This window comes from Manis pentadactyla, chromosome 7, assembly GCF_030020395.1.
Source record: "Manis pentadactyla isolate mManPen7 chromosome 7, mManPen7.hap1, whole genome shotgun sequence".
In the NCBI taxonomy this organism is placed as follows: Eukaryota; Metazoa; Chordata; class Mammalia; order Pholidota; family Manidae; genus Manis; species Manis pentadactyla.
The window spans coordinates 84,076,204-84,097,152 of NC_080025.1; the positions used below are offsets into that span (position 1 = coordinate 84,076,204).

The 20,949-nt window shown below is 34.5% G+C and overlaps 1 protein-coding gene across 4 annotated transcripts in view; it reads left to right on the forward strand.

Annotated features, from left to right (window-relative positions):
• PHF14 (PHD finger protein 14) overlaps nucleotides 1–20,949 on the forward strand; it is a 204,791-nt gene that overhangs the window by 19,257 nt on the left and 164,585 nt on the right. For all 4 annotated transcript variants that reach the window (XM_036894472.2, XM_036894473.2, XM_036894474.2 and 1 more), the window contains exons 5-7: nucleotides 9,563–9,722; nucleotides 13,778–13,889; nucleotides 16,803–16,940. In XM_036894472.2, the coding sequence (XP_036750367.1) occupies nucleotides 9,563–9,722; nucleotides 13,778–13,889; nucleotides 16,803–16,940 (410 nt within the window). The remainder of the gene's footprint in view (nucleotides 1–9,562; nucleotides 9,723–13,777; nucleotides 13,890–16,802; nucleotides 16,941–20,949) is intronic.

Here is a 20,949-nt window from a genome sequence, read left to right on the forward strand (position 1 = left end):
TAAAGTCTCATACTTTTATGGTATTGTATCAGTTTCTGCCTTTGTGTCTATTGATATTTGCTTTATATATTTAGTTCCTACCCTTTTGGGTGCAAAGATATTTACACCTGTTTTATCATATTGCTGGATTAAGCCCTTAATCATTATATAATGTTCCTCTTTGTCTTTTGTCACAGTCTTTTATCTGATATAAGTACTACTACAGCTTATTTTTCATTTCTAATTTGCATGTAGTATTTTTTCTCAATCCCTTTAGTTTCATCTGTCTTTGTCTTTAGGTTTGAGGTGAATCTTTTCTGGGCAGCATGTTAATGGGTCTTGTTTTTTAATCTATGTATTCACCCTATATCTTTTTTTTTTGGTATCATTACCCCTATGTCTTTTGATTGGAGCATTTAGTCCATTTACATTTAAGGTAATTATCGATAGTTATGTACTTACTGCCATTTTAAAAAAATGTTTTCTGGTTGTTTTTATTATTATTCTGTGTTCCTTTCTTCTTCTCTTGTTCTCTTCATTTGTGCATGATAACTTTCTTTAGTGTTACGGTTGGATCCCTTTTTCTTTACTTTCTATATATCTATAATAAGTTTTTTGTGGTCATCTGGGGCTTATATATGATGTCTAATGTATATAGCAATCTATGTTAAGTTGATGGTTGCTTAAGCTGGACACATTCTAAAAGTATTAACATTTCTTTACTCTCCCTCTTCCATGTTTCATGTATGTGATGTCTTCTTTTATACCTTTTTCTCTAGTGATGTCCCTAAACTAATTATTAGAAGTGGTTGATTTCACTACTATTGTCTTTTAACCTTCATACTAGTTTTCAAGTTATTGATCTATTACCTTGGCTGTATGTTCACTTTTATCAGTGAAACTTTTTTCTTTTCATAATTTTCTTGCTTCTAGTTATGGCTTTGTTTTGTTTCCCCCTTCTAGGAAAGTCTCTCTAATATTTCTTGTAAGGTTATTTTAGTGGTGGTGAACTCTTTTATCTTGTGTTTTTCTGGGAAGCTCTTTATCTCACCTTTAATTCTGAATGATAACCTTGTTGAGTAGAGTATTCTTGGTTGTAGGTGTTTCCCTTTCAGACCTTGAATATATCATCTCTTCTGGACTGTAAAGTTGCTTCTGAAAAGTCATCTGATAGCCTTATGGGATTTGGGATTTCCCTTGTATATCACTAGTTGCTTTTCTCTCACTACTTTTAAGATTCTGTCTTTGTCTTTGATCTTCGACATTATAATTATATGTCTTGTTGTGGACCTATTTGGGTTCATCTTTTTGGGGGCTTTGTGTGCTTGTTGGACCTACATGTCTGTTTCCTTCCACAGATTAGGGAAGTTTTCAGCTATTTCTTCAAATAAACTTTCCACTCCTTTCCCTCCTTCTGAGATTCCTATAATTTCAATATTGGGACATTTGATGTTGTCCTAGAGGTCCCTTATCCTATCCTTGTTTCTTTTTACTGTGTTTTTTGGTGTGTGTTAGTTTGAGTGCTTTCCATTATCCATTTCCCTGCTTTCTCTGATCTGCTGTTGATTCCTTCTAGTGAATTTTTCATTTTACTATTCTGTTCTTCATCTCTGATTGGTTCTTTTTTATATTTTATATCTGTTTGCTGAGGTTCTCACTGAATTCATCTTCTCTTCTCCAATGTCTACGCTCAGTATCTTTATAGCTATTACTTTAAACTCTGTATTGGGTAGATGCTTAACTCTGTTTCATGTAGTTCTTTTTCTGAAGTTTTCTGATTTCTTTTGTTTCAAACATAATTCTCTGACTCCGCACTTTATTTGACTTTCTGTGTTTGTTTCTGTGGCCTTGGCAAAAGGCTGTCTCTCCCAGTCCTGAGGGTGTGGCCTTGTGTAGGAACATTCCCTGGGTAGACTGTGAGTGCCTGGTAGTTTAGGCTGCCTGACTGGAGGGCAGATGGGTGTGGTCAGGGAATGTCCCTGTGCTGGGGCCTTCAGAGTGTGGACTGGATGTTTCCTGAGTGGGTGCGAGCCAGACTGCACTGGCAGTGTGGCTAGTGAAGGGGACAGTCCTGGAGTTTCCATGCAACAGTCTGGGGTCCTGCTGGTAGGGTGACCAGGGGCAGAGGGGCACAGTCCAGGTGTCTGTCTCACAGGGTCCATACTAAAGGTGCAGCTGGAGACAGAGGTATGCAGTGGCTAGGAGTCTCCTGGTGGGGCACAGGTCAGTGCCACAGAGACGGTAGCCTGGAGCAGAGGGGCAGAGTTTGGAAGTCTCCTGGTGGACATCAGCCAGGGTTGTGTTAATAGTGTGATGGGATAGAAGGGGCACAGGCAGTGTAAAGTATAAGTGGGTTTAGGTTTTTTTCTTTACCACTGTCTTGGATATACCTAGTATGCTAACTTTTTATATGGTTACATCTGTAGATCTTTCTCTATTACTTTTAAATTCAAAAATTAATTTATATCAAATTAATTCAGAAAAAGGGAAATTTTCTAAAGCATAGTAGAAAGGTTGTGTTGCCAGGATTTTTGTTTGTTTTTAAAATTCAGGTGCCAAAGTGATTGACTTCCATATTGTAATTCAGCCATGTAACTTTTCTTAAGCATTTCATGGTTAGACATGAACTTCTTGAATGCTTGATTTTAGAGAAAACTATTTGTCCATCGTAATATAATACATGAATGTTAAATAAAATGCAGGAAATTTAGAACAGAGAGGAAAAAATGTTTCTAATTCTGATATCTGGACAGCCATAGTGTTTTGGTGTTTTGCCTTTATCTTTTCTTTATTTTTCTAGTTCAGTTTTTTTAAAACTTAGGTAATCATAAGTAATAGAAGTCTTTAAGTTGAGATTTTGCTAAAAGGTAGTATTCCAAATGTTGCTTAAGTGTGTAACTGTTAAATTATTTTTCAAAGTACTCACTTCATCTAAATGTAAGTAAATCTTTTTGAAACTAAAGGGTTCTGACTTGTCACTCAGTATGAACACCTCTCTGACAAGATCTTGTACCTTACTTGTAATAGTAGGGTACCCCTGACTGTCATGTCAGTTATCTTGATACACTGATTGCACTGTGTCTGAAGAAAAATGTCAGATGTATGTCATAGTACATGACAGGGTGGTAGGCCGTGCACTTGCCATCAATTACCCATGTTTAGTTGCATTTAATGAAATAAGGGCTACTAAGAAATGTACCCCCACTCCATTTATTTTTCAGTCTGCTATTAGCCTAGCCCTAGACCATTTTTATTTCTTAGTGTATGCAAAAATATATCCTCATGAGTGTTTGCTGGGTAGTAAAGTATATTCAAGTTATAATTTTTGGACTTTATAAATAATCAACAGGCACTTTGTTTCTTTTATGTGTTAGGACACATTTGTGATAGGTATCATGCATGTGTTCTCATTAACAGCATTACTCAGTTTAGGATCTTTTTTTTAGTGGTTAAAGATCTCAGGTCTAGTGATAGGATGTTAAGTAAAAAAAGTTTTAAATGGTAACTTTTGTGTTACTATTTTTTCTTTCTCTATTGAGGTATGATTTAGATCAACTGTATTAAATACATACTTCAATGAGGTAACTCATCCTTAGGGATATGGTTTGTCCAAATTTACGTAGCTAGAATGTGGAAGACTGCCTGTCTTCTGGTCTCCTGTGATAAGTTGAATGGGGAAAATATTCACTCTGTTGATATATATATTCATTCTGTTGTATAATTCAGAACAGTTGTAAACACATTTTGTATTACTTTTCCTTAAATACTATTTATGTAGTTTGCATGTGTTACTCGAGGTTGTTCCTAATTAAATGGTTACAGAAATGTTTTTTTCTGTTTGCCCATTTGAAAACACATATGAAATGGTTTTTATGTGTCTGTATATTTTTTATATATTTACCTAAAAGAAAGAAAAATCTTTTTTCCATAATCATATTGAAGATACACTTTTGGCATCTTCTACTCAGAATTGGGTAGAAGAAAGAAAGGAAAATTCTTTATATTTTAAATTCTGTTTTGTATGGAAGAAAGAAAAAGATCTTAAAAGGTATTTAGTCATTAATTAAAATGGGTAAGAGTGGATATAAAGTGCTGGAACTTTGGTCTACAACTCAGTAAACCTAACAGGTATGGCAGAGAAAAATGGCAACTGAAGAACTCTGTAAAGGTAATAACAGTGTGGGTCTTTTTTTAGGGACAGTGAAGCTGAAAAATAAATACTTACCCACTTGCTAGTTGTTCTTTGAACTTGCATGATACTAATCTTCTAGGTTATGAAGTAGGAATTTTCTAGGAGAGTCCCTCAGAAATCATTCCTGAGGTTGTTTGTAGGTAGTTTAATCTTAAATCTGCAAGTGTTTGCTGTGTGTATAGTATATTCTTTAGAAAATAGAATGGACATATTTTGCTTTATTCTAAAAAAATGTGAACTGCTGTGATTTCCCTTGATTTTGGTGAATGAAGTGAATAAAATGGATAGCCCTTTGGGGGCTTAATTTTCTTGGTAATTGCTTACTTTGTGTGAATATAGCTGAAAGAATTTGCTTGAAAGGAACATTATTTTCTAAAGAAAATAGATTTTTTTTCCTTGTAGTTGCATACATAACCCTTTGAGAAAAACATTGATGATTTTTGCTTAATGATTTTTCTTTGAATGTAATATTTTGCTTTCTGCTACCTTTACTGAAAATTTTCTTTTATTGGTGACAGTAATAACTTCTCCCAAGAAGAAAATTGTGTTTCCTTTTCATTTTATGATTTGTCAGTTTAAAAATATCTCTCTGAACAGAGGTGATGAAGCTGTTTATTACTGACCACAATTTAATGATATCAAAGAAATTAATGAGTTTTAATTCTTCTGCTTCTTGTGTCTTATAGTTTAGCTCCTTCAAAATCTTTTCTTTGGCATTCTTTTATATGGCTTTCAGATTACCTTAAGGTTTACTATTCTAAAGCCTTTCAAAAGCATAAGGATGACAGTATTTATGTGATTTGTATGAGACAGTTTATGTAAGTCATAGTTGCAAACCAGGTTTTGGTTTTCAGCCTACTAGGCTATTTTAATTTTAATCTTTATTGAATGGTACTATTGTGTGAATAAATCTACATGATTGTTGACTTATTAATGACATCAAACAAATGAGTGTTGGTACTTTAAAATTATATATTAGTTATATATGGTTATTTTTTCTTAGTGGGTGATTTGTTTGACTCAGTATTTACTTATTTATATGTTTATTTAGGTCTTGTTTGTTTAGTGAATAATCAGTTTAGATAACCACATGGTCTTACATTGAATGCATATAAACTTACCTTTGTGATGAATGATGATTTGGATAGAGTGATAATGGGACTGAGGGATGATCATTGCTTGTTTCTCATAGTGTTTTTTAAATGTCTTCAGTTTATTAGAGGTTACTTTGAGTGCCCCTTAGAATTTGGCACTAAGACTACCCTCTTAGAATAAACCCTGAGTGGTTGATATTTGGCTATCTAAAGAAGTGACCTATTTTGAGAGGTAATAGATGTTTCTTAGGAGAGCAATGTTGATGACATACATTGGAACTAGAGTTAAATTGTAATTTATTGCATTACTATATATACATTTTTTCACTTAAGGATGTTTTGTCATGAAGGCATTATCTTCCTTTCTGGACGAAGAGAAATTAGATGATAGGAAGTTGGTGTGTGTACAGAACCATTTAAGAAAAAGAAAACTATTGAGGAGTCATGACTGTTACAGTCACCAGAGAATTGTTCTTTGTTATAAGCCATCAGTAGTTTAACATGGTTTCTATAGTCTGTGTGAAATGATCTCTCAACTTTTCAATTTCCTTTATCACGTTCCATGTTTATCAGGACTTTGGTGCCAGTGTATTCTTCTCAATATTTTTATAGTTAGAAATAATTATTCATGATAATGGATATGACACCATATTCTAGTGAGTTGGTTGGTTTATCAGACACTGAGAGTTTCATCAATACTGAGTTCATAGACAAAAGTTGAGTTTCAGAAACTTTAATGATGAGAACCTGAACTTACCAAGATGTTGACGGTGATGTTGTGTCCGAATTTCCTGTTGGCTTATATCTTTCTATCAAATCTATCCTTTTTAAGCCCCAAATCAAGGAAAATCTTGATTTTATAAAAATTTTAGACAAGTCTTGAAGCCCAAAGAACAATTTTAAATACAGTTTGCAATTCCAGAGATGTGTATTTGAGCTAAAAAGGAAACTTTTTGCTTTTGATAATTGGAAAGTAATTGAAGTATAACATGTCCTATTCTAAAATGTAAAGAACTATGATAATCTACTTTGATATGTTCATAAGGATCTTCAATTTTTTATTACATTAACTGCTTAAATAATTTAACTCCTTAGCATATTGAGTTACTAGTGAATGAGAGGAAGACGACTAGTTTCTTGTTTTCATTCATTTCAGTTATGGATAAATTTTTCCAGAAGATAGAATTATAAATAGTTTAAAAGATCGAATACCTCATATAGCTAGAAGTTAATTCATTTGTAAGTAGAACTTAGTTTGTCCAAATTTGGTCTGAATTATTCAATTGTTTCATATTTATAATTTATGTGTGTTTCTGTATCATTTTTCTTTTAGCAATACTTACTTTGCATTTATAATTGCACACGTTTTTGCTTTAATCTGCTACCTCCAAAATTAGAGGTTTTTTTGTTTGTATGTTTGTTTTGCATGATTGTGGTCTTTTATATAACAAGTGTTGAATGCAAAAGGATTCAATAAATGTTTACTAATCAGTAGTTCCTAGACTCAATATAATTTTTAAATGAAAACTCCTACTTTTATGTATTGTTTAAAATTAAAAATGTTTTTAAAAGAAACTATTAATTTTTTTCCTCCTGTAATGCTTTTCTGGTAGATCTAAAACTATTTTAAAAAGTCATTTATTTTACTGTATATATTATGGTAAATGAAAAAGTATTTTTTTTAATTTATTTTGTTCTCATTAATCTACAATTACATGAAGAATATTATGTTACTAGGGTCCCCCTTTCACCAAATCCCCCCCACAAACCCCATTACAGTACTGTCCATCAGTGTAGTAAGATACTGTAGAATCACTACTTGTCTTCTCTGTGTTGCACAGCCCTCCCCATGCCCCCCCCCCCACCACATTATACATGCTAATCGTAATGCCCCCTTTCTTTTTCCCCACCCTTATCCCTCCCTTCCCTCCCTTTCTCCCCAGTCCCTTTCCCTTTGGTAACTGTTAGTCCGTTCTTAGGTTCTATGATTCTGCTGCTGTTTTGTTCCTTCAGTCTTTCTTTGTTCCTATAGTCTTTGGGTTTGAGGTGAGTCTCTTGTAAGCAGCATAGAGATAGGTCTTGCTTTTTTATCCATTCTATTATTCTATGTCTTTTGATTGGTGCATTCAGTCCATTTACATTTAGGGTGATTATTGAAAGATATGTACTTATTGCCATTGCAGGCTTTAGATTCGTGGTTGCCAAAGGTTCAAGGTTAGCTTCTTTGGTATCTTACTGTCTAACTTAACTCGCTTATTGAGCTATTTTAAACACTGTCTGGTCATTATTTTTCTCCCTTTTTATTCCTCCTCCTCTGTTCTTTATATGTTGGTTGTTTAATTCTGTGCTCTTTTGTGCTTTCTTTAACTGCTTTTGTGGGTAGTTGATTTTATTTTTTGCCTTTAGTTAGTATTTGGTTGGTCTGCTTTCTTTGCTGTGATTTTATTTTCTCTGGTGACATCTATTTAGTCTTAGGAGTGCTCCCATCTAGAGCAGTCCCTCTAAAATACCCTGTAGAGGTGGTTTGTGGGAGGCAAATTCCCTTAACTTTTGCTTGTCTGGGAATTGTTTAATCCCTCCTTCATATTTAAATGATAGTCGTGCTGGATACAGTATTCTTGGTTCAAGGCCCTTCTCTTTCATTGCATTAAATATATCATGCCATTCTCTTCTGGCCTGTAGGGTTTCTGTTGAGAAGTCTGATGATAGCCTGATGGGTTTTCCTTTGTAGGTGACCTTTTTCCTTTCTCTAGCTGCCTTTAAAACTCTTTCCTTGTCCTTATCTTTGCCATTTTAATTATCATGTATCTTGGTGTTGTCCTCTTTGGGTCCTTTCTGTTGGGAGTTCTGTACACTTCCATGGTCTGATTGATTATTTGCTCCCCCAGTTTGGGGAAGTTTTCAGCAATTATTTCTTCAAATACACTTTCTATCCCTTTTCCTCTCTCTTCTTCTTCTGGTACCCCTATAATGCGGATATTGTTCCTTTTGGATTGGTCACACAGTTCTCTTAATATTGTTTCATTCCTGGAGATCCTTTTATCTCTCTCTGCGTCAGCTTCTATGCGTTCCTGTTCTCTGGTTTCTATTCCATCGATGGCCTCTTGCATCTTACCCATTCTGTTTATCAATCCTTCCAGAGATTGTTTCATTTCTGTAATCTCCTTCTGGACATCATCCCTTAGCTCTTGCATATTTCTCTGCAGCTCCATCAGCATGGTTATGAGCTTTATTTTTAATTCTTTTTCAGGAAGACTGGTTAGGTCTATCTCCTTCTCAGGGTTTGCCTCTGTGATCTTGGTCTGTATCAATTTCTTCTGCCTTTTCATGGCGATAGATATATTTGTGGGGAGCTGGCGCGTGTGTTGTGTAAGAGAAAGTCCCTTCTTGCCAGTTTATGGCCTTCCTCTCCTGGGAGAACAGCGGCCTCTAGCGGCTTGTGCCCGGCAGCTGCGTGCAGACGGGGCTTCTGGTCTTGCCCGGCAGCGAATGGAGTTTAGCTTTGCAGTTGCTGTGGGCGTGGCTTGCCTCGGGCTGCTACTCCGATATGGCGGAGCCGCGTTGGAGGGGGAACAGGCAGGAGGCTGTTTCTCGAGGTGAGGGGCCTCCGCGCTGTGCTGCGGGGCTCGGTGCCCAGAGTTCCCTGTGATTCCCAGCTGCTATGCTGTGTGCTCTGGGGCACTTCCGTCCAGCTGTGGGGTCCCTGTCCCTTTACGACTTTCAAAAAGCACTCGCTTTTCTTTGTACCAGGGGCACCGGGTGTGGGGACAAGCTCACAGGTCTTACTGTCCTGTTTTCCTAGTTTCCAGCACCCCACGCACGCACTGTGTCTGCGCTCTGGTGCGGATGGCTGGGGCTGGGTGTTTAGCAGTCCTGGGCTCCCTGCTCCGACTCCTCTCCTCCCGCCGGGAGCTGGTGTGTGGGGCCTCGGGTCCCGCCGGGCTGCGGCTTGTATCTTACCCCCTTTGCGAGGTGCTGGATTCTCGCGGGTGTGGATGTAGTCTGGCTGTTATCCTGTGTCTTCTGGTCTCTCTTTTAGGATTAGTTTTATTGTATTTTCAAAAATGTATATGGTTTTGGGAGGAGATTTCCGCTGCTCTACTCACGCCGCCATCTTGGTTCTCCTCCATGAAAAAGTATTTTTATAAAATGATTTCACTTCTGTGTTTTGCTTTAATATGATTCTTATAAACCATTAGCTTTTCAGAGTTTTTCTCTCCCTTCCCTTTTTCTTACGTGATTTTATAAAGGTGAATTAAAAAATAACTATTTAATCATACTATCTTTCTTTTTTTAGGTTGCTATGGAGTTGATGGAGAGAGTGACTCTATTATGAGTTCAGCTTCTGAAAACTCCACTGAACCTTGGTTTTGTGATGCCTGCAAATGTGGTGTTTCCCCGAGCTGTGAACTATGTCCTAATCAGGATGGAATTTTCAAGGAGACAGATGCTGGAAGGTTGATGTCATTATTTTGTTGGATTAATATGCGTACTTTATAATGTATCTGCTTCTGACTGTACTATTTATGATTTTCTGAGTTATACACTTTCATTCGATTACTCCTTTCTATCTCCTTGGCATAGAGTAAATGTATAGTAGCGGGTTACAGATCAGGGCAAGTAGGAAGAAGGACCATTTAGTGAGTGTCTGCTTTACCCTTATACCTATAATCCCATTTAATCTCAGTAATGACCCTATGATGAGACAGGTGGTAAGGTTTCCCATTTTACAGGTATAGATTCTGAGGCTCAGATCATTAAGTAATTTTAATTTGAACAAGGCCACAAAACTTGTGAACAGTTAAATTTGAACCCAAATCTGTATGACTTTAAGAGTATATAAGGAGAAAGAACCCATATAGTGATTTTTAAAAGGGGAAGTTTAAAGTATTATTAAGCTATGATAGGAGTACCCATAAGAGATAAAAGCAAAACAAAACAAAAACTGTAAGGGATACCCTAGGGCTGAGGAGAGTACTAGGGAATGACAAACTTGGAAGGAAGACGTCTTACCCCAGGGTGGGTTTCAGACTTTGTTAGAAAAGATGTAGTTGCAGCCTAGTGGATGGCAGAGCAGCTTGCTGGTTTGCCTGGACCAGAACTGGTCTGCAGGTCTTGGCAAATGGGTGTCTGTGCACAGGTTCCAGGAGGAGCCAGGGCACTCATGTGAAGCCTGGAGTGTGTGGTGTCAGTGTTGAGAGGGTAAGAGGGTCCCCCCAGTGTGAGAGGAGGTGGTCAGTTTTTATTTTTTCACGTAAGGATATTTCAGTATTTTTATTAAACATGTCTAATATTTCAACAAGAACAACAAAACAACCTATACAGTTACCACCATTATTCCCCATATTTTATATTTTAACATTGAAGAGGATAGGAAACATTTTATTCCCAAATAAAAGGTAGTCTTTCAAATTTAATAAATTTACTTTAGTAAAGTAAAAAAAAATGTTTTTATTTTTCTTATTTTTGCCTCAGTTGGTAGAGAGCCCTTGAGAAATGTCACCACACTAGATTATTGGGATAACTAGAACCCTGGAGAGCCCGACATGTTGATGTTTAGGAAAAATGGCTAAAAAAACTTATTTCTACTGCAGCTATTACTAGTGTTTCTTATTGCTGACATTATTCTACCTACTTTAGGTAATCAGAGAGAACCAGCTCTGTAAATTCTGTCCGGTAGTCTTAAATCCTGAGAGTTGAAGCAGTGATGAATAAGTAAGGCAACTTTGGAAAACACAGAGCTTCGTTTTTGGAAAGAGAATGTTCTATGTTTTTTTCTTATTAATGATTTGAAAGTTCTCTTGTAAATCTATAAAGTAGCTATTTCTTCATGCTATCATAATCCACAAAATAATTTGTTTCTAAATAAAGAAAGGGGAGGCCTCTTTAACCATTTATTTTATTGAGAGGTATTTGTATCTTACAAATATTTTACCTATATAGAGAGTTCCCTTGATGGTACAGTCTGGTAAAAGTCCTGTTTGAACATTTTATTTGTGTTGATGTCCATACATAGGCTATTCTGGAAATTATAGATCTTGATATAGTTTGAAGGATGTAATACCAGCTTGACTCAAGGCAAAAACAAACAAACAAACAAACTTTAGTATTCTAGCTTCAAATGTAAAACAGGCGAAAAGATAGGTTTTGAAATATACTTCTATCACATGGGGTAGTTAGACTTTTTTCCCTCTGTCCCTGATGGAAGCCACACATTCTATATAGAAAATGATGTTATTTAATATGAAAAAACAATTAGTACATTCTTCTCATTAAATTTTTATTTTATTCCATAGGGAGAGTATTTTACCCTGTCTTTAGTGGTCTTATAAACCTGATATTAGACTTATTCTAATATTTAGAGATAGTGCACTAGACACTATACTATATGCACTTCACATACATCATCATAACTTCTAAACTGCCTCTGTTGTACTCTGCTCTTAGACACTTCTTAGTATTTGATTACTGAATGAATAAATGAAGGAAGGAAAATAGCATTGGAAGTGAATTTGTTTTAAATGTTGTAAAGGCACTACAAATACAAGGCATTTCAAAGTCAAATCTGAATTATTAATGTAGTTCCCATTCTGAAATTAGTCTTTTGAAAAGTATCTTTCTCCTCAGTTTGCTTAATAAAGATATGTGAACTTAAAAGAATCTATTAGTAGTTCTGTGCTAGAACGACAATTCTGACTCTTTGTTTTTTGGTGGTTTTATGTGGTGCTTCTTTTCTGCTCCTTTCCCCAATCAACATCTGTCATCATAGCTCCAAGCAAAATAGATGGTAAAGTAACAAGGAAGATTATTCCTTTTTGATTTCTCAATTTGTCTTAATTTCAAATTTCTAAAGTATGTGCAGTTAAACAAAAAAGTATTTACAACAGGTATTAAAAAGGACCAAAATTGTCTCAACTGTTTGATATATATTTTAATAAGGACTCAAGTTGCCATCCTCACATGATTGGTTTGAGGGAAATGATACACTTGCATGCCAGTCACACTGAAATGGCAGTTTAAATCTGTAGTACTTGTGTGGCTTGTACTAAAACATTTTAAGAAGGTCAGTATGAAGCAAGCAGCCAGCTGTTGGGTTTATTGAAGATAAACTCCTACAGAGTACAGTGATATTTCATACACCAGTGGAGCATGAAAAAACTGTGCAAGTTAAATTGAGAAAGCAGCTGCTTGTAGAAGATGTGTATCTTTATATTGAACTCCACAAGATGCATTTGGGAACTTGGGTTAAAATATTCTATCAAGAAAATCTTAAAACCTTGGATTTTCTTCCCAGTAGAGGAGATAATTTTTAAAGATTTATAACTATTTTCCCCAGTACCTCTATAAAATGATTCATCGTCTTACTCCTTTAAAACTCATAGTGCATCACAAAACAGAATCATGCAGTAATCATAGCCACTCAAGATGTGATAAAGCAGAATTTGTTGTTAATATATTCATACAGTTAAGAGAGCTTTGCCATCTCATTTTTATCCTCTTTCTTATAGAAGTGATATCTGGTGAAATTTCAAAACCCAGTGATTCCATATTTTGTTTGGTTGTAAACAAACAAAAAATGTACAATATATTAGAAAAGGTTCAGAGCAATTTAAAAAAAAAAAAGAATTAGAATCAACTCCCATTTCTTTTTTTTTTGCATTCTATTTCCCCCTTTAATTCTGTTAGTATTTGTTTCACATATGTATGTGCTCTTGTGTTGGGTGCATAGATATTTATAATAGTTATATCCTCTTGTTGGACTGCAACTCCCATTTCTAATTTTTTTTTAATGTACTGAAACTTTGAGCATTCTTTGTTTAGTGTTGCCGCATCATTCAGACTTGAAAAAATAATCATGTGGGCATTATAAATTTTAGTGCAAAGCTTGTATGGTAAACAGATAAATTGATATAACTTCTTTATATTAATAATTGTTCTGTAAAGTCATCTAGCAATCATCTTTAATCTAGGAAGAAAGAAAGTCAAGATTTACACCAAGAATTGTTTTAAAATGTGTCCTTAAGGATTATCCAACAGCTTTTAGGAAAAAGTAACAATAGCAATTCTACCTAATTTCTGCAGAGTAATTTAACAGTTCTTAAATTAGGATCCTTAATTCTCAAAGTGCTAAAAATAATGAATGTGAATACCTTTTCATACATATGAAAATTATGTTTTGTTTCATTTGAATAGTGGTTTTACGCAAATATTTAACAACATAAGTGCAAAGTGCAGTGAATTTGAAGTGATCTGTAATTATAGTTGTTAATCTCATGATTCAGCTTTGGCAAAGCTGCTGGAAAAGTAATGCTTATTGCAGTACCTTTTTCTATAATGAAATGGTGCCATTTTGTAGGTGATACATGTGATTCATTATGTGTCTGAGATTTTGATATCTGACCACAGAATTCTTTCAGTAGTTTTTTGAGGTGGCACATATTTTACGTTTATTTTCTGTGTGGGCATTTTATAAAAGGGTGTGAAAACAAAATCATATCTTCTCTCCTTATAGATGGGTTCACATTGTTTGTGCACTGTATGTTCCTGGAGTAGCCTTTGGAGATATTGACAAATTACGACCAGTAACACTAACAGAAATGAACTATTCCAAATATGGTGCCAAGGTGAGACAGTATTTTTGATTGACTGAAAGAGAAGGTTTTTGTTAGTTTACATGGCTTTTTATTAATACTGCTGACTACAGAAATGCTTTTTAGTAATCATGCTATTTGTGGAGCATTTTGCACTAAATCATTTATTTTTTTATAGTAATTTTCCCGGAAAGCCAATATGTATACATTTTTCATGTATTCCTAATTTAGAGTAAACTAAAGGGTAAAGTGGTCACTGACTATTGCTGTTTCCTTGGCATTTATCCCATTGTCTAGTACATAGTTCTCAGACCAAATCCTTATTTTTAATCAGTTGGATCAAGTACAAACTTAATTTCTGACTTTACTTTTGAAGTAGAATTTATCAAAACTATGAAAAGGGCACAAGAAGCACCTGTTCATTTTATTACTCATGTTTCAAGGGTTGGTTTTATCTTTCAGACCACAGAACCTGCCTAGCAAATGATTATCAGCCTCAGTAGTTTATTGATTGTTTTTATTGACCGAGCATTAGTATTATAAGTGATAAAACACCCACTTATTAATTTAAGTTCAGTTATACAATTACTACAAACATCCCTGGAATACTAGAACTATTAAGGCACTGATACATTCTTTCCATTAGTGTATATTGGGAAATTGGGAAGAAAGTATAGCATCAATAATGTGTTGCAAATGGGGTGGTGAACTTAAGAGGTTCTTGGAAAATTCTGATATTGAAAACTTAGAAATTTGTCAGTTTCTTCTATTATGCCCAGACTATTAGGCCTCCTTGGCTCTAACCACCCACCCCCATCCCTCATCCTCTACCCTCACTCTTGTTCTTTAGTTTGGGTAATTTCTGTGGAGTTACCTGCAGCCTCCCTCTCCACAGTTAGCTAAAGCGCCCAGAAAGAAAGCAAACTCAAGCACTTAACTTACTTTCCTGGTCCTTAGGTAATTCTGTACTATCTTGTTACCTCTCTGATACCTTTAAGCATAGTTTAAAAAAAATTATTTGTCCACATTTTCTAGTTGAGCAGAATTAATACAAATTACCTAGTCTACCATTATTGGAAGTGGAAGTTACACTTTTGATAGTAGTTTCATTATTCACAAGCACAGAGCCTAGAAGCGACTAGTGTAAGTCATTTTCAGTAGGTACAAATTATTGCCATAAGTATAAATCTAGAAGCAATTAAAAAAAACCAGAAACTAGATTACTTCATATACCTGAAGCTAGCTGTGACCTTAGGAATGAAAAGAATCATTATGTGTGCAATTGTCAGCTGAATTTTTTCATTATTACCTGCTTTTGTTTTGAAGTATTATTGGGAAATGGAGTTGACAATTATGTACTGTCTAGCTCATCTGCAAAATCAGACACAGTGTTATGAGTTGAGTTACAACGGGGAAAGCTTTTCCAAACCACGTTGTTCCCTAATCTTGATCACTTTCTCCCATGTTCTCTGTTGCTTATTTCCCTGGCATTTTAATGATTCAAGCAGTTGAAGAAGATTCCATTCTCTTTGTTAGGTGGGTCTATACTCTTACTAAACTATATTGTCAGGAAAATTTTCCGTGTATTCATTCTGCAATGCTTTGCTCATTTCATTATATTACATTAAAATACTTAGGGAATTATCCCAAGAGCAGTTTGATTCTGTTCATAGTATTAACATCCTTCAAAGAATTTTAATTTCTTCATTTCTCTCCCTCTTTTCTCTGTGACTCATTCTCTCTCTCTCTCTTTTGGTCTCATGTTTAGATTACTGTTTGCTGGCATTTTATACCATACACATTCTGTTACTGGTAAAAAAAAAAAAAAAAGAAAGACCCTTAAATAGGCAACAGAGTGTCAGGATTTGGTAGTTTCTCCTCTGTACCCTGAGTCATGTTCTTGTTTTCATTAATTGCTGATTTATCAGTTTGGTGCTGTCTACCCAGTAGGTAGTCACTAACTATTACAGTATTAAAATGGTATTTTTAATGTTTATTGAAACTTTTGTTTTCATCTTTAATTGTTCCCTTCATTCTTAATTTACTTGGAATACATTTACTAAACAGTTCTTCCTTAATTGTCTATTGGCGGTCTTTAACAATTTAGCAAGCCTTTTATGAAGATTCCTATTACAAAAGTGGTTTATATTTTGAGACTGGATTTTTCTTTTTTCTCTATGGTTTAAACAGTTAAAAAGGTAAAAAAAATATTGATTGATGGGGGAGATTTGGGGTAACTTAAACAGTTTATGCTTTCAGTTTTACAATTTTTCCCTTTGTATATGGAATGTACATTATTGTCTGTATTATGTATCACTACCAATTTCACCAAATTGTTTACTTAAGATTAGTTTTAATTCTCTTAAAGCTATTTTAAAAATGCATGATTTCTTTGATTGTAGTGCCTGGATCTTTTGGTGAATTTTCTCTGGCCTCTTATTTATTTTTCTTTCATTTTCCAAGCAATATTACATTGTTCAAGTCAGTGTACCTTCATGGTTAAAGCAAGACAACCCTGGTTTGAAGACTGACTCCCAATTATTTTTTTGTGTTATTTTGTGCAAATTTCTTAACCTGTGTTCACCTCAGTTTTCTCATGTGTAAAATGGGGATGATTATAGTACCTCTTCCACATATTAGTGTGGAATAGAGTGTCAAATTATTACATATATTAATATATGTAAAGTGCTCAACCTAGTGCCTAGCACATAGGAAACCCTCAAATAATAATAATGATTATTATTATATCAGTGTAATTTGGTATTAGAATTATATAGAGAATTACTTTTTTCATGTAAACTCTTCTTTGCCTACAGTTATTTTTTGTATTGATATACTGTTGGTTCACTATTTGTATTTTGTGGATGCTTTATCTGAGAATGAGAATGCAGTCTTTTGTTCTAGAAATATTTTTACTCTGAGAGTTTTTCTATTACCTCATTGTAGGAGTGTAGCTTCTGTGAAGACCCTCGTTTTGCCAGAACTGGGGTTTGTATCAGCTGTGATGCAGGGATGTGCAGAGCCTATTTTCACGTGACCTGTGCCCAGAAAGAAGGTCTTCTTTCAGAGGCAGCAGCAGAGGAGGTGGGTTATTCAAAGTCACGACTGGTGAGCATGTTCATGAGACTTCTTGGCTCATTATGTTATGTTCTATGAGTCTGCGTAGTAATTACCAGGTTTGTTCTTAAAGTCAGCCTAGATCACTGGCCTGAAACTGGAGGAATGAATAGTACATGTGAGTTTTTTGAGTCCTAAAGCCTGTCAGACATTTGGAAAACATATTAAAATTTTTATAATGAGATCTGACAAATGAAATGTAATCCAATGTGTTTTAAGCATTAAAATATAACTTATTTTCTACAAGAATCTGAAATTGTATTTGAAATTGATAACCTTGCTCTATTTCTCTCTAAATAAAATCATTACCCTATCTTCAGTATCTGCATTTCTATTCTTTATAATTTTTAACTTTTATTTTTAATCTGTAATTTTCCTTCTATGTTTATTAGCTTTAGATTAAGCAGTCAGTTTTCAGAGATTTTTAGGGACTCCTTAATATTCTTTCAAAGGGTCTGTGAAGTTAAACCCTTTATAACAACATGAAAATGGTATGTACTTTTTTTTACTCTTAATTCTTTCACAAGCAATAGTAGAGATTTCCAGAGATTATATAACATGTAACAATGTAACCTACTGAATGTGGAAACAGTTTTGAGAATGCAGCTGTCTTCTTTTATGTGAGCTATCTAGACATGTAAGAGATTTGCAATAATGAAAAACAGTGCTGCTCTTCTCACTAAATTTGTGTGTATGTAGGTGTGTAAATTACAGTATTTTTCATAAAAGTGTTAACATGTAATGGGCTTGTTATTTTCAAGTGAATGAATATTTTAAAAGTTTCTCAGTTTTAGTTTCTAATATATTCACTATCTATCAATATAACTCACCTAACTTTTTGGGTCTTCAGTAATTCTCAAGACTATTAAGGAGTCCTAAGACCAAGTTCTGTTGATTCTTTAAGCTCTTTATATAGACAGGCAATGGAGTGTTTGCTGGTTAATTCTACTGTATATTCATGATGAATTTATGGTAATATCTAAGTCTCTTCTTATTTTGTTCCTTCTTTTTACTGGGTAGATTTTCAGTGTCATATAAAAATTGGTTTATTATATTGGATTTTTATCTCATATCATAGACAGGAAACAAATAAAAAAGATAATCTGATGATAAAAATTTGTTGAGCACATTTTGAGGAATATATTTTGTGAATAAATGGATCCTATAGTGATTCTGTTTTGGGCTCATTTATCTGTTTTTATACCAGTCTCTGATTCTGATTAATTCTACTTTGATTAATTGATAAAGGGTACTGGATGAACACAGCATTTTCACAAATCACATATTCACAGCTTTATTAAGTTAGATTTCTTAATTCTTGATCACAGTTTTATACAGGCAGTAAAAGAAAGGTTGAAAGAGAATAAGTAACCCAGTTTCATCCAATGACATACATCTTACTGTATTTTTCATGATTTTGTATAGCCTTGTGACATAATACTTTATTTCATTGTGAGATCCATTTGAAGATTCTATTCTTTTTGATACTTTGTGAAAATTCCACATTATTTAGAATATTCAAACCGTGTTATAACAGCATATCTCTGTATTACTAAACTGAGCTATAGCAGTGGTTCAGTTGTGCTGACTGTAATTTATATGTATTATGGTTCACATCATGTAGTTAGACTAAGGTTACTTATATTCCATCTAAACCATATGGTAGTTTCTTCTGTGATGAAGTATGATTTTGGTACTACTGAACATTGTTATACTCTGTTACCTAATTTCTACTAGTGTCAAAATTTCCTTTGAAAAAATATGTTTTTTTATAGACTTTTGATCTTCTCTTTCTCACAACTTTTTACTTAATGGACTAAAATTTTTCATGGATTAAAGTTAAAGGACTCGAATGAGATATTTGGCTATTGAACTGATGCCTTTATATTATTAGGAGAACCAGAACTGGTTGGAATGGGCTCTTGATTGATCAACAAATTTTTTTCATGAATACATCAGGAAGTTATGTTCCTTAAAGTTAGACATTTTGTCTGGGATCTTCAGTGATACCTTTGTGTGGCTATGTTTGACATTTGGTAACTTACACTTTATTTTTAAAATTATTCAGGATGAATTCTGTGACACTTGCTCAGATCACTTTCTCTCACACTCCACTTCTAAGTTGTCAGCAAATTGGATCACCTGTATCTACAAAATGTATCTAGACAATGTCCATTTCTTACCAAATTTATTGCTGCTGCTACCATAGTCCCAAATTATACTTTGTCACCTGGTTAATATAATAATCTCCTTACTCTTCCCACCCTTGCCTTCCTAGAGCAGAGGATGGCAGTTTTATCTATAAAAAGCCAGATACTAAATATTTCAGGCTTTGTGGGCCTCTGGTTTGTGTTGAAACCACTTAACATTACCATTTATGTGAAAACAGCCATAGACACTATGTAAATGAATGAACATGACTGTTCAAATAAACAGTTCTTATTTTCAAAAAGAGGTGCACCAGATTCAGCTCTCAAGTCATAGTTTGCCAACCCTTTCGTAGAGAATACAGAACATTTTCAGTAGCAGCTAGTATTATTCTATTAAAGTCTAAGTCAGATTTGGTCATTCATTTGCTCAAAACCCTTCAGTGGCTTTCCATCTGATTCAGACTAGAAGTCACTTTCCATCTAATGACTACAAGGCTCTGTGTCATCTGGCTTCATATTACCTTTCTGACCTCATCACTTCTCCCCATTTAGCCTCACTGGCCTTCTCCCTGCTCCTGTAATGAATGTGCCTGGTAGTTCCTGCTCCAGGCCCCTATACCTGGTTCCTGCATGGGCTGCCCTTCCCCCACATATATCCTCATGGCTCACTCCCTCACTTTCATTAGGTCCTCAAGCCATGTCTACTTCTCACTGTGGTCTTTCCTGGTCACCCTGCCTGAAGTTGCAACCCTCTCCCTCCTATAACACTTTCTATTCCCCTTTCCAGCTTAATTTTTTTCTTTTTAATACCTAACCACTATCTAATATTTTTATTTGTTTTATTTATTATCTGTCACCTTCATTTGAACATAGATTCATGAAGGTAGGGATTTTTTTGTTCTCCCTTTATTTTCACTGCATTCTCAGTATTAGAATACAAGTTGAGGGAGGGGTCCTTTTTATCAGTCAACTTTTATTTGATCAGCTATTAGCATGTAAGATCTTTTTTTTTTTGGTAAAATAAGTTTTTGCTTTTCCACTATTGTTTTGATTTCCTCATTATCTAAAGACATTGCCTGAGGGTACACCATTGATATACTTTCTTGTGCTATTGGAATAACCATTTTTTTAAATGTACATCTCTTTATCTCTTTGGTTTACATAAGATGATGTTCACTGCTACCCAGGCTCAGTTAATTGTCAAAGCATATGTTAGCAAAAAGATCACTTTTACTTTTGATCTTTTCTAAGAATATAATCTTACTTAATCTTTATTTGAAGTTTGAAAGCAGTATGATTTATTTGGAGTATATATAGAATATTAATTGCTCTAAACATTCTATATACACCATATTATTAGACACTTACATACCTGGACAAAATTATTTTGATTCTTTATGCTGATGTGTGTTTTCTGTTTTTGTTATTGTTGGAAGTATTATTGGTCTTTTTCATTTATATTAACTGGGAATATTGATGAACCCATTTTTCAGTACATACAGAGTTCCTTCTGTCAGTTCTTAATACTAGGCATAGCTGTATATTTACTTATTAACTGTTTTTTTTTTTAAACTTTTGATCCCCATTACTCATTTTTCCTTCCCCCACCCTCACCCATCACTGCCGGGCTCTGGCAGCCGCCAATCTGTTCTCATAGAACTTGTTTTTTTGTTTGTTTGTTTTTTAGACTCCATATATAGGAGGGATCATACAGTGTTTGTATTTCTGCCTGACTTATTTCACGTAGCACAATGCTTGAGGTCCATCCATGTTTTCACAAATGTCAAGATTACTTTTTATGGCTGAATAATATTCCATTGTATATG